General features: G+C 45.3%; 1 protein-coding gene, 1 non-coding gene and 1 pseudogene across 2 annotated transcripts in view; 1 reads left to right on the plus strand and 2 right to left on the minus strand.

Moving 5' to 3' along the window:
• ADORA2B (adenosine A2b receptor) overlaps positions 1 to 16,230 on the minus strand; it is a 35,375-nt gene that overhangs the window by 696 nt on the left and 18,449 nt on the right. The window contains 5 exon segments of the mRNA XM_028534381.2: positions 2 to 194; positions 196 to 278; positions 281 to 335; positions 337 to 360; positions 362 to 386. Of these exon segments, the coding sequence (XP_028390182.1) occupies positions 2 to 194; positions 196 to 278; positions 281 to 335; positions 337 to 360; positions 362 to 386 (380 nt within the window).
• LOC114515090 lies at positions 3,207 to 4,520 on the minus strand (annotated as a pseudogene).
• Positions 5,864 to 5,991, plus strand: LOC114515436. Its single transcript, XR_003686186.1, has one exon. It is a non-coding gene; the product is annotated as a small nucleolar RNA SNORA30/SNORA37 family (small nucleolar RNA).

Consider the following 16,230-nt stretch of genomic DNA (forward strand, 5'->3'; position numbering starts at 1 on the left):
CCAACGATCATGGCCAGGGACTTGGCGGCGTGGATCTCCCGCTGGAGAACGGTCTGTGAGTGGTCCATCTGCTCAGTGCGCTGAAGCTGCCTGCAGGCGACCATGAAGATCTTGATGTAGATCACTAGCATTATGAGCAGTGGGGGCAGGACACAGCCAAAGAAATTGAAATACACCATGTAGCTCATGGGAACCAACGTTCTCAAAGAGGCACTTCATGAAGCAGCAGCTTTCATTCATGGTGCTGTTTGAGGGCTTTGTGCAGTTGATGGCACTGTCTTACTGTTCCACCCCAGGAAAGGGGTCAGTCCAATGCACAAGGCAAGCACCCAGAGGGACAGCAATGACTCCTCTCGCTCGGGGTCCCTGTGACCAAACTCTTGTATCTGTTCAAAAGAACACCATGTGTTACTGTCAGTTTACGGTCCTCTGCAACCAAAGGCCAGCATTCCTCTGCTGCTGTTCCATGGCCTCAACTCCTAAGAGCCTCTCAGGGTCACCCTCAAAGGGTGCCATGGCCTCTCACTTTCAATGCTAGAGACACATCAACAGGTATGAACAGCTTTGCTCTAAGAAGCTCAGTAAGACTGTCACTGCTGACTTAACAACTCACCTCTGTTAAGTGACAAGTTATGGTCAATGAGACCAAGTGTAGAAGTCTCGGAGGATATTTTCCGGATTGCTCAGACACTGGCCTCTGAACTTAGGCCTTCTCTAAGGCCCTGTCCTAGGTGGTTGAGATGCTCCAGGGAGCAGGACACACCGAGACCCCTACTGACATTCTAGTATGGGGAGACAGGCAATAATAAAAAACAAACATAAGTTGGTAAATTACATGGTATGATAGAAGAATATATGTTAAGTATTTTAAAAAGCAGTGTAAGGAACATTAGAACCAGCAGGGACTGTAGTTTTAACCCTGCAGAGGTCACGGTTGAAAAAATTACAGTGTATCATAGGTCGAGTACATCTGAGAGAGAGACTCATTACTCGTATGTGCTGAAATGTGAAATTTTTTTAAACTGCAAATTTGCATTTATTATATTTATATAATAAAACATTTTCAGTTACAATGTAGAAATGAATGAACTATAAAAACAAGGAAACTTTTTTCAAACTACAGAAACACAGATATTGCTAAAAAATACAAGCAAAAAATGTCTTTAATGTTCATCAGGATCTTCAATAGTTGTTTCTGTACAATGTTTGTAACAGTCATCACAAACAGTATTGCTGTGCTCAAGGCATAAACACTTTTCACAACACTTGCAAAAATGTTTTGATAACTTATTTTGGATGCATTGCACCTAACACATCTTTTTCTGCTTGTCGAGGGAGCTGTATCTGTGTCACCATTAGAATTTCTTTCAATTTGTGTTAGTCATGTACAAATGTGTGGGTAGTCCTGACCTTGAACCTATGCGCCTGATACATGTAATAATATTTAAGAAAAGAGTTTATATTTCTCAAATCAGTCACAACCGCTGCAGGGTTAAAGAGGTCAGTTGAAGGAGGCCCAGTGAGTGATGAGGTGACACCAGAACAAAAGCCTGAAGAAGGGAGGACTGGCTCCTGGAGTCAGGCAGCACCAGCTGCTGGCTTGGGTCAGAAGAAACCCTCTGGTCTCCCACAGATACACAGGGGGTCTGCCTGGGACTGTGGGAAGAATCATCCCCAAATACTTCCGTAAACTGTTGGAGAACAAGAGTTCTGGCAAAGTCCCTGTCTCTGCAGAAAAGTTGATACAAATTGGGAAATATCTTAGCAAATATTAATTTTTTAATATTTTAAACCACTAAATCTTATTTAAAATCACTAGAAATCAGAATATGCATTTTAGACATTTTGCTATAAACTAGGTCATATGTGGTTTATAGCAAAGCTGTAAGTTTAGCTATTAATAACATTCATAATATGTATTCAAGGTATTGAGAAAGTGAAATCTTTCACCTCTGAGAGGAAAATTTAGAAACAATTTGATACACATGATCTTAAGACTTGTCTTTAGAAAATGTCCAACTTACTTTGCCAACAGGATAAAGTCCATACTTCTCAGCATGACCCAGAGAGCCCTCCACACTCAGCACCACACCCCCAGTGCCTGCCCTTTCTAACCAATGGCTTCTCCTGGCTCATGCAGCTCAGAACATTGAACAAAACACCTGTTCTTGTTTCTAGGCTCGCCTCCTCCCCTGATCTCTTCTCAGGCCAGGGTGGCCACACCTACTCTTTGGCCCCATACACACACCTGTTTTAGAGCTTGTTTTATTTGTTTCATTTGTTCTCAACCAGCATGTCAACCTCATAATGACTAGGGCCTTGTTGCTTTGTATTGGTATTCCCCAGGACCTGGCTCAGTGCTTAGCACATAGTGTATTTTGAATAACGTGGCCATTATTAATGCAGTCCTCATTTGTTATCTGATATCTTATCAAACTGCTTTGAAACAGATTCTGCATATTAAGAATAACCTGATGCTGTAGCGTGGACAGGCAGAAGTAACACCATTTGCTGAGGAAGTTAACAGACATCTGACCTCATAATTGGAAGGGGAAGTGATCCTTAATCTCCTGTGCTCCCTGTCAGAGCAGCAGCAGGCAGGTCAGTGGTGGGAACTTTGCTACAGACAACCTACTGGACTTAGTGGCTCATTGTTTCTTGGCCAATAAATCCACCCATTTCCAAACCCTCTCTGCTTCCTTCCTCATTCAGGAATGTAAAGCCATTCCTTTAAAAAATGTTACTCTTGACTACTTCCTCAGCTGAGATGTGAAGAAGCAATGAGTCCCACAGGATAACAAGGGAGCCTCTTAAAGGCCAAGCACTTAGAATCAAAGGACTTCAGATCCAGGAGACAACCCATCAACAGCCCTGCATTAATTCTTGTTTACAGGACTCACCTGTGTTGAACTGAGTACAGCTGAATACAGGCTGGCCCTGGGGAATGAATTCTGTGTGGGGCAAGCAAATTCTCTTGTCGGTAACGCTTGGTGGTAGAGTTCTGAGCAACTACACCAAAGAAAGTTTGCCAGGATACTCCCAGGGAAGGTCTACTTTTTTTTTAAATTTCAGATTTTTTTTTATTTTTCAGATTTTTTTATTTCTTCAGAGTTGTTGTTTATCAGGAGTGACCAAAATAAAAAATATAATAGAGTCCCATCATCACCATGAAAATGACTTTAAGAGAAACCTGGTCAGATGATATTATTGCTTCCCATTTTCAACCAGTAAATAGTTGCCATTGATGGACTAGACAGCCAACAACAGTCTGTCGAGAATGCTCAAGACGTGTTACATAATACAACATGCCTGTTCACAGGGTTGGGGGGAGGAAAGACTACGAAATAATTTATGTGAACTCCTTGATTCCATCGTACAAGACAAGCACCAAAAGCACCACCCATGCCTCTGAGAACACTGGACCATGCACCCTTGAAAAAGCTTGCTTCCTTTCATCACAAGCAATTTTCCTGCAGCAGTTGAGCATGCCTATATACATGGTATCAGTTCCTTTGCACCCTGACTGCATCATCATGCAGTGACAGACAGTGTCAAACAGGTAAGAAGTCAACCCAGCCACTGCTGTGACGGACTGTGCGATCATCCAGCTGATGAAGATGTGAGTATTCTTGGGATCTGGGAGCACTCCCTGTGCAGTGTCACAGACACTGAAGAAGGCAGCAGGTAGATGATGATACCCTGCACAGACACATTAACGCCTTGGTACAGGCCCTTGATCCCATCAGACTTGTAGATCTTAATCAGGCAGTCATGGAAGCCTTTGAATTCCCTTTCAGCTCCAGCTTTGTCCACATCAGCTGCTACACGGGCATGGGCAAAATCAAGAGGATACACAAAACACAAAGAGGTGACCCCAGCAGCACCACCTGATGCCAGAGTTCCTGCAAAGTAGCACCAAATCTTGGTTCTCTTGTCACACACCACCCAGGAAGCTGCTTGTATTTATCTTGAGGGCAAAGTTGAGAGCCGGGTGGGGAAGTATCTGATGACATTGCCTGGTTACCACACCAGAAGGACAGGACTCCCTGCTCCTTGGGGATACGAACCACACAGTCTATAATACCCTTGTATTGCTTATCTGTGGTGATTTGCTTGCTGGCATGCTGCACCTGCAGCAGCAGCTTGATCCCCTCAAGGGTGCTACTGCTGTCTTGGAGATGGCTGCGGCCACTCCACGTGCCAGGAAGTCCTTTGCAAAGGACACAGCAGCATTTGTCATGTTGAAACAAAAGAAGGAGCAGGAGAATGCAGGACTAGGTTTGTAACCAGCTGGGACTCCGGGGCTCCAGGAGAAAGTCTACTTCTTGATAAAAGAGGAGAGCCATGAGGAGAGTTCTTGCCCATGCCCTTCCCTCTCTGCTTTTGATGCTCTTACAAGAGGCTGTGAGGCTTGGAGCAACAGCATTCATTTTGTGACCAAGAAGGACGAGACTGAAGACAAAGTGACTGGCGGCGGAGCAGGAGGAGAGCAAGGACCCGGGTTGGTCCTTGATGACATCTTTGAAACCCCTGCACCAGCCTAGAGCCACAATGGCTCCATATTCTACTTCAAGAGATAAGTAAATGTCTTGATTGCTTAAGCCACTGTCACCTGTAGCTAAAAGCATACACATACTAACTGGAAGGGACTTTTTCTCCTGGTGCCACCTCCTTTATTTTACAAATAAGGAAACAAAGGTACAGAGTCTTTGAGTAGAAAAGGCAATATGAGATCCAAAGACCAAAGCTAAGTCAGGGTGCTCAGGCCTGTGTGCCTTGGACCATATTATGCTGCTGCTTATTTCACTTGCCCCTTTTTTTTTTAAAGCAGCATTAGACATGAGTGCTCTGTATACAGAGGGGTCATGGTGGGCTTCCCACCACAGTTCAAAGCAACTGGAACCCATCCACACCTGAACTTGTCAGACTTTCTGGATCCTGCACATGTGAAAACTACAGTTTTATGCTAAATCCAGCTGACGGAAAATCAGCTGATCCATCAGGGGAGCAGCTGTCACAACTTTCTCTGTAAGTCCCCAGCACGGCCTTTCTCTCCTGTTGGTTCACAATTTCATTCAGAGTTCTTCCTTTGTATCATGCACCCTCTAGACAAAATAAACATGATCACAGCCCTTGTGTGTTATAAAGGTAATGGAAGAGACAGAAAAATAAACAAGTAAACACACAAATGTATAATTACAAACTAGAATGAATTTGGCCAAACCAAAGTGAACAGGACGCACATAGAAAAACAAGAAGACCTTGGACATGGGATGTTTGGGAAGGTGTTTAGGTAGAGCTAAAGGTCAAGGAGTAAAAAATTTGAAAGGTGGAGAGAAGACAATTCCAGACAGAACAGAACATGCAAGGCTCTCAGACAGAAAAGGATTTTATTTACCTAAAGAAACAAAAGGAAATGAGGCAAGGGCCAGCCCATAAGCACAGGAAGGAATCTGGATTTGGATATTCAAAGTTCAATGAAAAGTACTGAAGGCTTTTAAGCAGGGCAATGGTACCAATTTGTTTTATAAAGCTCACAGCATGGTGATTGAATATTAGAAGAGCAAGAAGACAAACAGATCAGTTAGGAAACTATTTTCTGTGGTTAATTCAAGACAAAATGTTGACTTGGAGAGTTCAGTCAAGATGGCATATGTAAATGCGGTGCTCACATCCTCCCACAACCACATCAAAATTACACCTAAACTATACAACCTTTGTTCAGAACCACCTGAAATCTAGCTGAACAGAAGTCCTAAACTAAGGATATACAGAAGAAGCCATGCCAGACTGGTAGGAGAGTGTGGAGATGTGGAACGGGCTGGTCCCACACCCATGCATGACAGTTAAAAACCCAGAGGGATTAGCACTTTCACAGTCCTCCCCTAGGCAGTGGGGCCAGGATTTGGTAGCCGGTGCTGAAAGAAAACCTTTCAATGCATCCTTGCCCTGGGACTGTACCAGTGGCAGCTGTCACTCAATGATGCAGGGGGAAGGGGGAAGGAAATATATCTCAGTTGTGGAGGCTCCCCTTGAGGAGTGAAGGCTCCCATCCCAACCAGGTCCCCAGCCAGGAGGAGAGGTCCCCTGTAATTCTAGCTGTGACAACCAGTGGGGATTGTGGCTGAGTGAGATGGTGGTGGGATGGGGGGCTGCTGGCGTCCAGGAATTCCTCATAAAGAGCTGGCATGTTAGACTTACTTAAGACTCCCTCACTCTGAGCTCCAGCACTGGGGGAGCAGCTCATGAGCACACAGGGACATAGGGAATGAAACTGATGTTGTCCAGCAAGGGCTTAGAGGGGCAGCGTTCTCCAGACAGAAGTGCTGGGCAGAGACTATGTTCTTCTGCTAAGCCCTCCCCACACAGAGCCAGCAAGCAGCATCTGTGCCATAGTCTTATCAACATGGCTCACACTGTTCAGGTTGCCCTGGTGATTCCCTGAGCCTATCCCACTCAACCTGCAGGACCCCTAAGATAAGCCATTTCCAGTGGATTTTCCACACAAACTTACTGTCTGGCTCATGCTAAAGTCTTTTCCTAAAATTTGGCAGGTTCATAAAACACCAAACAAGCAGCAATAGGCCCCTTACATCTCACTAAGTGACCCTGTGTGTGGCAACTAGTAGCAGGCTGGCTTCGGTTCAAAGCTTGGCCTCTCCCAGGTACCTCCATAGTCAAGCAACAAGTAGCAAGATGCAGATTTCTTTTGTCAGTTTACACTGGGTAACCCCAGGCAGGGCATATGTGGTGGCTGACCTTGGTCTCTACCCCCAGAGGATCCAGAGGTCAGTGCAACCAGGGACAACAGTTCATTACCATGCCAAAGGATCACCCAGCCACCTCCATGAGCAGCACACTTCAAATGGCAGACTGGTCAGGCACAAGAGCCCTGCTGAAATGCAGTCTGCTCCACAGGATAGCCCTTGCACAGCAGATCCTCCACGATAGTCAGGGCCAATCTTCACAAATAATCGGCCACTGGGGTGGGGGGATAAGTTAAATTTCTCCCAATGATGTTCCAACAGCAGAAAGACTCAGTATTACAAGGCGGTTGCACACAGCCCACACAGGGCTGAATTGGGAGCACCCAGCTCAGGGGACAGGAGGCTGTGCCACTTTGCTACTACATAAGTCCACTTGTACGAAGACTGGGGAGATTCAGCAGCTCTACCTAATACCTAGATACAAAGCAGGGAGGCTACCAAAATGAGAAGACAAGAAATGGCCCAATGAAAGAAAAGAAGTAGAAACCAAATGAATTGGAGAAAGCAATCTACTAGATGCAGAGTTCAAACACTGGTTATAAAGACATTCAATGAACTTCGAGAAAGACTAATGAAACTTAGTGAAGATTTCAACAAAGAGATAGGAAACATAAAAATAGAGACAAAAAAAACATAAAAAAACAGTCAGAAATAAAGAATGCAATAGCTGAAATGAAGAATCATTGCAAGGAAACCAAAGAGTAGATGAAGCAGAGGACTCATATCAGCAATTTGGAAGATAAGGAAGCAGTAAACACCCATCAGAGCAGCAAAAAACAATCCAAAAATGGGATAATTTAAGGCGGACTCAGAAAAACAAAAGTATACCAACATTCACATCATGGGGGTGCTGGAAAGAGGAGAGAAAGCAAGGGATTAAAACGTTTTGACAAATAATGAGGGGAAGAAAAAGACACACAAACTCCAGACAGCTCAGAGAGTCCCAAACAAGATAAACCTAATGGGGACCACAACAAGACACACCATAATTAAAATGTAAAAGGTTGAAGGACAAAGAGAGGAATCTTAAAAGAAGCAACAGAAAAGCAGTTAGTCACCTACAAGGGAGGTCCCATAAGACTGTCAGCTGATTTCTCAACAGAAACTTTGTAGGCCAGAAGGGATTGACAAGAAATATTAAAAGTGATGAAATCAAGGACCTACAATCAAGATTACTCTAGCCAGCACAGCTATAATTTAGAATTGAAGGACAGATAAAGAGCTTCCCAGACAAGAAAAAGCTAAAGGAGTTCATCACCACCAAACCAGTATTATATGAAATGTTAAACTTCTTTAAGGAGAAAGGGAAAAAAGATTTAAAAAATATGAATAATAAAATGGCAATAAATACATTACCTATCAACAATTACTTTAAATGCAAATGAATTAATTTCTTCAATCAAAAGACATAGGGTGGCTGAATGGGTAACAAAACACAACCCCTACATATGCTGCCCACAGGAGACTCACTTCAGATCAAAAGACACACACAGACTGAAAGTAAAGGGATGGAAAAGATATTTCATAAAAATGGAAATGAAAAATAAAAAGGTAGGGGTAGCAATTCTTATACCAGCAAAAATAGACTTTAAAATGATGGCTATAACAGAGACAAAGAAGGACCTAGCAACTCTACATTTGGGTTATTTATCCAAGAAACCGAAAACACTTACTCAAAAGACATATGACATATGCATTCATGTTTATTGTAGCATTATTTACAATAGCCAAGATATGGAAGCAACCTAAGTGTCATCAATAGATAAGTGGATAAAGAAGTGGTGCATATATGCAAAGGAATATGATTCAGCCATTAAAAAAATAAAATCGCCCTGGCTGGTGTGGCTCAGTGGATTGAGTGCTGGCCTCCAAACCAAAGGGTCACTGGATTAATTCCCAGTCAGGGCACATGCCTGGGTTTTGGGCCAGGTCCCCAGTGGGGGGCACACAAAAGGCCACTACACATTGATGTTTCTCTCCCTCTCTCTCTCTCCCTTTCCATATCTCTAGAAATAGACAAATAAAATCTTTTTTAAAAAAGGAATAAGATCTTGCTATCTGCAGTAGGGAGTATGGTGCTGAATGAAATAAATCAGACAGAAAAAGACAAATGTCATATGATTTCACTTAAATGTGGAATCTAAAAAACAAAATAAATAAACAAGTAGAACAGAAACAGATTTGTAGATAGAACATTCTGACAGTTGCTAAATGGGAGGAAGCCTGGGAGTATGGGTGAGAAAGGTGAAGGGATTAAGAAGTACAAATTGGTAGTTACAGAATAGCCACGGGGATGCCAAGTATAGCATAGGATATATAGTCATTAAATTGTAATAACTATGTATGATGTCAGATGGATACTAGATTTATCAGGGATATCACTTCCTAAGTTACATAAATGTCTAATCACTGGGTTGTACACTTAAAACTAATATAATGTTGTACATCAACTGTAATTATAAAATAAAAAATATTTTTTAAAAAGACAAAACACATAATACAATAGGGGAAACAAAAAAAAAAAGAGACAGAAAACGTTAACTTGGACCAGGGTGATAAGGAAGATGGTGCAGACAGATGTACACTTTGGAGGTACAACAACAGGTCTTGAAGGTAGATTGTATGTAGGAAGATGAAGACTTAAGGATAATTCCTAGGGCTTTTTCCTTGATGTATTAACACTTAACTAATACTGAAACAGTATTAAAGGGAAGAGTGGGCCCCAACCCCACCTGAGGCCCAGGGTGCAATAAGGAAAGGTGTATCCCTGGTGCAGGAAGGGAGGAGGTAGGTCTCGTCAGGGACAGGGGTAGAAGGAACCTTTGGGCAAGAGGTAGGGATAACTGAGACCTGGCGATGTCTCAGAGCACAGTGCCTGGGAAGTGAGGCAGGACCTTGGGTCCAACCAGCCCAAGGTGAGCACCGTGAGGCTGAAATTAACTGAATTATTTTCTGAGGACCTGAAGTCTCAGCTAAAGCTGATAGGCCCAACCCATGTCTCCATTTCCATCTTTAATATACTAATGGTACTTGAAACTTTAAGTAAAAAAATATTCAACCATTTCTTCATCTAAAACAAGTTCTTCATTTCCTCCCAATGTGCAGACAGCCCCCCATTCTAACAGCCTCTGAGCCACGTGTAGCCAGGTGCCAGGTTCTGGAGACACATGCCTGAAGACCCCACCCCTACCAGCTGTACAGAAACACACACACGTGTCACACAACACAGAGCTCCCCACACCTGAGCTCTTGCTCTGGGAGGCACTCAGCTACTGGCTTATACAGCGCACCCAAACCACACCTCCTGAGGTCAGAGCCAAAATTGCCATTTTACAGACATGGGAACAGGCTCATGGAGGTTAAATGATTCCCTGCTATCCCTAAACTGCAGTCAGGGCACAAACCCAGTCCAATCTGACTGATTTGCCGAGAGCTGCCATTCACAGCTCTGCTCACAAACCCCAGCTCCACCCTCTGCCTGGTCACCTGGCCACCAGCCAGCCACTTCACTTTCTTCCCCAGACCACATCTGCCCTTGCCAAAGCTTCTTGCATGTTCCATGGAGCCCCAGCTGCAGCCAGCCACATGGGAATTGGAGGCTTGAAGGAAGAGGCTTCTGCTACCCTTTAGTAGGCAACAAAGAGACTCATTATCCCGTTGGAGGTCACAACCAGACCCACAGGAGAAGTGTGAGCTCCAAAGACAGAGTACTTTCAACACCGGAGCTCCAGCTCTGCAGTGCCAGAACCATATCCACGAGGCCCACGCCTGGGACAGGGCACAGATAGTCGGGTGCTGCAGAAGGCCCATAGGTCTCCCTGCACCGAGCAGGATTCTGAAAGAGATGACCCCTGGGGTCTCTGGCATCCTAGGCAGGCTCTGGTAACCTCCTGCCATTTCTTCTCATGTCCCACTTCAAGCTGTGCCCCTGTCCCTTCTCTCCCTGGCCCCACCTCTACTTGCAGATGCCCACCCCTTGCTCCCTGTTACACCAGCTCTTAGAACATTGGAGCGTATGTGCACACCTCTGTGTATGTGTCCAAAAGATTTGTGAAAGGTGGGTCCGTGACCTCTCACTACCTCTCTGCCCCTGTACCAGTCATTGCCTTTCTGTGGAGGGCCCTGACCCCAGCGGTACGGCAAGGATGGCCAGGCATCTGTCCCAAGTGTAGGAGAAATAAATAAAAGGCCATATGGAAATGAATAAAGGAAATGCAGGCAGCTGTATTACCCACCCCCAACAGAGCAGGACAATGTTAGCCCACACAAAAGGGGTGCTCCGCGGAAATCCACGTCAGGTAAGTGGCTGTGCCCTGCTGCTGCGCACAGCTTTCACCAACACCCTTTCTCTATACCAGGCCCAATATGTCTGAAGATTAACAGAATAACAGCTGCATGGAGGGAACTGGCAAAGTGGAACAGCGTGGACCCTGAGTGTTACATAATGAAGAGGGACCCACTAAGTCCTGCGAGCAACTACTGGCCTACTTCTTGGGCAGGGTCTTCTCTGGCTCAGCAGTCCTCAGCTGGGACCAGGCCACCATCTCAGCCTCCGGAGCCAGACTTCCCAGACGGAGTGTGGCCGGGCCAGCCAGGGGCTGGATAGAGCCTGAGCTTCGGCATCAGAGAATGGGGATAAGGGTGGCTGCGGAACCCACCTCCATGCTGGTGGCTTTTAATTATAGTTATAACACATATGAAGCACTTTATAAATGCAGATCACTAAGTAAATGCCGTGGAGTTCTGTCACAGCTTCTTAAAATGCTTTAATTTAGGGACTTTTTTCATTCTATTCTGCCTAAGCTCACAAGTTTGGTTCCTCTGGAATACAAACATTTCTGCTATAAAGCAAGACGTACATATTTAGAAAACCTCATATCTCTAAACTGCACACAAGCAGTAAAACAGGACTTCTGTGACAACGGGGTTAGGACAGACCACTCAACATTTGTAACTGCAGCAATAACAACACACGTAGACCACACCCCAGGGCAGGCAGTTCTGACAGGGCCAGAGGCGGCACACAGCTACTATTAAAAATGTACCTAAAAAGCCTAAGGGAAATCCTGGCAAAACTTTAGAGCTAAGTTGATAGGTGCCCAGACAATGCAGATGAGAGAAGAGTTCCTAGCCAAGGGGCAGCTATTAAGTGGGCCCAACAGGCAGTGTGGCCTGCCAGGACCATGGTTGGTGGTTGGTGGTTGGTGGGCTGGCATGCAGCTTTCTGAGGAACAAAGTGTCTTTTCCTCCTCCTCCTCCCCAGAGCCCAAATGCCGGCTGGGCTGCACCACCAAAGCGAGGGCTTCTCCTTCTCTGCTGACACTGGAGTGCTGCTCCCTCTACCCCAGCCCTTTTTGCCTGGGTGGAACCACAGATGAACTGCAGCAGTTGTCTGTGTTGTGCCAAAGTCTTTCCCCTACCCACCTATTACACGTGCACTCGTTGCCATTATAAATGCACACAGAGGCAGACCCGTGTGCACTGAAATCTGCTGCTGTGCCCCCACGGGGTCCCACAACACCCACAGCACACCCCGCAGGGCCCTCCCACACCCCTACCCTCTCCGTCTCCTTCCACGAGTCATGCACTCTGTAATAGCACACTCTACCTGTTGTGAACAACACCCTGTTGTATCCAAAACACCTAACACAAATGCTGGATGAAAGCCTGAACTTCTAAGGAGGGAGAGGAGCAGAGCACTGGCTTCTGAATCACACAGGCGTGCTTAGCCCTCACTTGGTGGCTCTGAACAAAACAAGGCAGGGGCAGCGAGTGTGTCTTGAGCTTCAGCGTTTAGATCACAAGAGGCTATCTGTATGCGAGGGACATTTTTATACTGAGTAGTGCTTCTCATTTCTCAGAGTTCTCATGGCATCACCCAGAGCTCCTTAAAAACTGTCATGGGCAAAAGAAGGAACAGAGCATTTGAACAGCACTCTGTATCTATTAAAGAAATGGAATATATAACCAAACCTTTCCACACAGCAAACAAGACCCCCAGGACTTCACTAATGAATTCTATCAAACACTTAACGAACAAATGAGACCACCCTGACACAAAAATGGTAGACATTGTTTGGTCCTATTCACATGAAGCTCAGGTCTGTGCTGTCTGCACGGTCTGAGAGGGTAACAGCACCAGCCTGTCTCAGGGTGGCCTCAGGAAGGGGCAGTCCCTGCCTGCCCACTAGATACCAACCTTCAGTGATCCAAGTTTACCTTCAGGCTCAGTTATCCTGAGGGGCTAGGACCCTTTGTGCCTGGCTCCTGAGAGGTTCTCATCTACTCCCCCAAGCTCAGACAAGTCTGAGCCCTAGGGGCAGATCCAGCTGGGGCCTGAGCTGAGCCTCCGGCCACACAGGAAGGGGATTGGAAGAGGTGCCATTTGTCCTTTACAGTCACCTGGGAACCAGGCCTGAGGAGTGATGTGGCACTGCCCTGCACCCTGCTACATTAGCAGGGGGCTATTAGAGCACACTGGCCATGAGTCACCCCACTGAGATGGTGGGCAGGACTATGTCCCCCAGGGTTCACATCTGAGGCTGTTTCTTGGTGAGTCCCATGGTTTGGTCTCATATGTCAGGTGTGCCTCAAAGAGAGCCCAAGGGAGCCGGGGCCCCAACTGGGACCGCCTTCACATGGAATGAGAGCCCTGACAGAAGGGACCACTGCCTGAAACGAGATCAGGGGAGAAAAAGGCACCTCGTCCTCTTCCCCAAGGAGCGCCCTTTTGAGACCACGGCAGGGTTGAGCACCCACCGCTTCAGACATCATGCTCACTGACAGAAGCAGTGGCCTCCACGCACGCGAGGGCCAGCTGGATGAAGCCATCAGGAGGAGCAGACTCTCGCGGCGCCCTGTTGCTGGTGAGGTGGACTCTTGATGGCTCGGTGATCATTGGGCCTGCCACCTTTCTCCAAGGTAACTGCTATTCCCTTTGGAGTCAGTGGGTAGCTTGTGGCAGATATTGTGAGACTTTGTACATATCTTGAGTTTCATCGGACTTTTACTAGTGAATTTTAGCACCTGTTGATTCTTGCCTAAACCAAGTGATGGTCTGCTTCATCGAGTCATCCCTGCTTTGTTAATTAGATGGCACTCTACCGAACGCAAACAGTTGTTCCAGTTCATTATTTAAAAGAAAAGATCCTCCTAGTTCTGTTCATTGCAAGGGCCTAAAAGAATTATGCATGTCTACCTAAACTTTGGCTTCTAGGTACCACTGAAAGGAAACAAGGCTCCATGGAGAAACAGCTGATTCCCAAGCTGGAAAATACACTGTGAGTCTGGAAAACCTTTCTGTACCAAAAGTAAGGACGTGATAAAAAAATTGAGGGAAACACGTAAACACAAGTGAACTTGAATGGGCTCCCACTGGCCAAATGTGGGCATCAAAAGGAGTAACAGGAATGGATAACAACACATGGGATGAAATTAAAATTCTGTAAGTCCATACTGATACTAAAAAAAATTTAGGAAGAGCAGGGAAAAGGTAAACCTCTTTTTTAATAGAAGAATGTCCATTGATAAAGGTGGAAGGAATGAGAAAAAAAGAAAATTACCGTTTTCATGGTAATAGCGGACTCAGGCAAGAACCGTCAATGCGGACACACGCCTGTACAGTGAGCAGCCCCAGCAGACGGCTGCAACCAAGTGATCGGATCCAACGCAACAGCAATGGGGCATTTCGACACTCCATTCTCACGGGAGGCACCGGAGTGGAAACGACATTATGCAGTTAGCACTCCAACATTCAACAACCAAAAATGTTCATCATGGAACTAATCATGAGGAAACAACCAAACCCACATTAAGGGACTTCCTGTAAAACAATAACCTGGACTCTTCAAAAACATTAATGTCTTGAAAGAGGAACAAAAAGACTAAGGAACTATTCCAAATTAAAGGAAACTAAAGGAATTAAGGATATGTGTGATTTTTTACTGGAACCTGGATTTTTTAAAAAAGTATAAAGAACATGATTGAGATAATTGGGGACATCTGACTACAGACTGACTGTACTGTTAAAATTCCTGAGTATAATCTAAGTGTGTATATCAGACAGAAAGCAAAGATAGCAAAATATGAACAATTTTTATACTTAAGTGAAGAGAATCTGAGGATTCATTACATTAGCTTTGCAACTTAGAAGCTATGGGGAAAAAAACACTAGTTCAGAATGACTCATTCTTTCTGAAACCACAGGCCACATGAGATTAGGCAGATGGATACAAGTATGTGTGTGCTCATATGTATATATATTGCCATAGCAGAGACATTTACAAAATGAATGCAATGTGTGTATACTTATGTATGAATATAAACACATGCATTACTTCATTTGTCATTTTAAAAAACGTCCCTGTTGTTAAAAAACTAAGTTATGCCCTGACTGGTGTGGCTCAATGGGTTGGGCGTCATCACAGAAACTGAAGGGTCACCAGCTTGATTCCCAGCCAGGGCAACCCAATGCCTGGGTTGCGGTTGGGTCCCTGGCTGGGGGAGAGCAAGAAACAAATGATTGATGTTTCTCTCACACATCGATGTTTCTTTCCATCTCTTTCTCCCTTCCTTCCCCTTTCTCTAAAAATAAATAAATACAACCTTTAAAAAACAAACTGAGTTACTAAAGATTCCCGAAAATGCCAAATTTAGGAACTATTTTATTCCTCTGTAAGATTGCTAACCTCTCCCTACTGAAATCTCCCTGCTGGTTTTGGCAAAGCCAATCTATAGTTTTTCTTCTACCTCTCCTTCTCAGTCTCCTGATGGCTCCGCAGTTTCTTCTGTCTAGGCAATGATTTCATCCGTCCATGGGAGGGCCAGTCTCCTACAGTGCACACCCACCCCACACAGACAGACACGTGTGCACACACGTGTGCACACATATACTGCTGACTTCTAAATACATCATAGTCCAGTAACTGGACTAAGTACTGGAGATAAAGAGGGAACAACATGAGACCTGCTTACAATGGAGAAGGGAAGGTGGCCTTAAACAAAGGACTAATAATTAAGAAAACAGCTGCAAGTCGACAGAGAGCTGCAAAGGGATCCTGGGTTCCTCCCAGACACAGCGGAGTGAAAATCAGGAAGAGTCAGCAGGTAACGAACATTCCAGGCTGCAAGAACAGCATGTGCCAAGGGCGGACCTCAGTATGACCCAAGGATTTAGAGGAGTCCTGAGAAGCCAGAGCAGAGAATCAAAGAAAGGGAGGAGCAAGGATGAAGCTGCAGGAGAAGGGACCAGAACCAGTGAGGGAGCTAAGGCCTTACCCTGAGGCACCAGACACGTTAGGTAAAGGAAGGAGGGACACTACTGCTGCCCTGTAAGTGGGCTAAACGGAGTAGCGTGGTGTAGAGAGACTGCTTGTTAGGAGACTGGCATTCTGGGACAGGGCAGAAGTAGAGATGGAACCACAGAGAGGTGACTGGAGGGCGGGCTCAAGAAGTGCAACTGCCA

The sequence above is a fragment of the Phyllostomus discolor genome, chromosome 8 (assembly GCF_004126475.2).
Source record: "Phyllostomus discolor isolate MPI-MPIP mPhyDis1 chromosome 8, mPhyDis1.pri.v3, whole genome shotgun sequence".
Taxonomy (NCBI): domain Eukaryota; kingdom Metazoa; phylum Chordata; class Mammalia; order Chiroptera; family Phyllostomidae; genus Phyllostomus; species Phyllostomus discolor.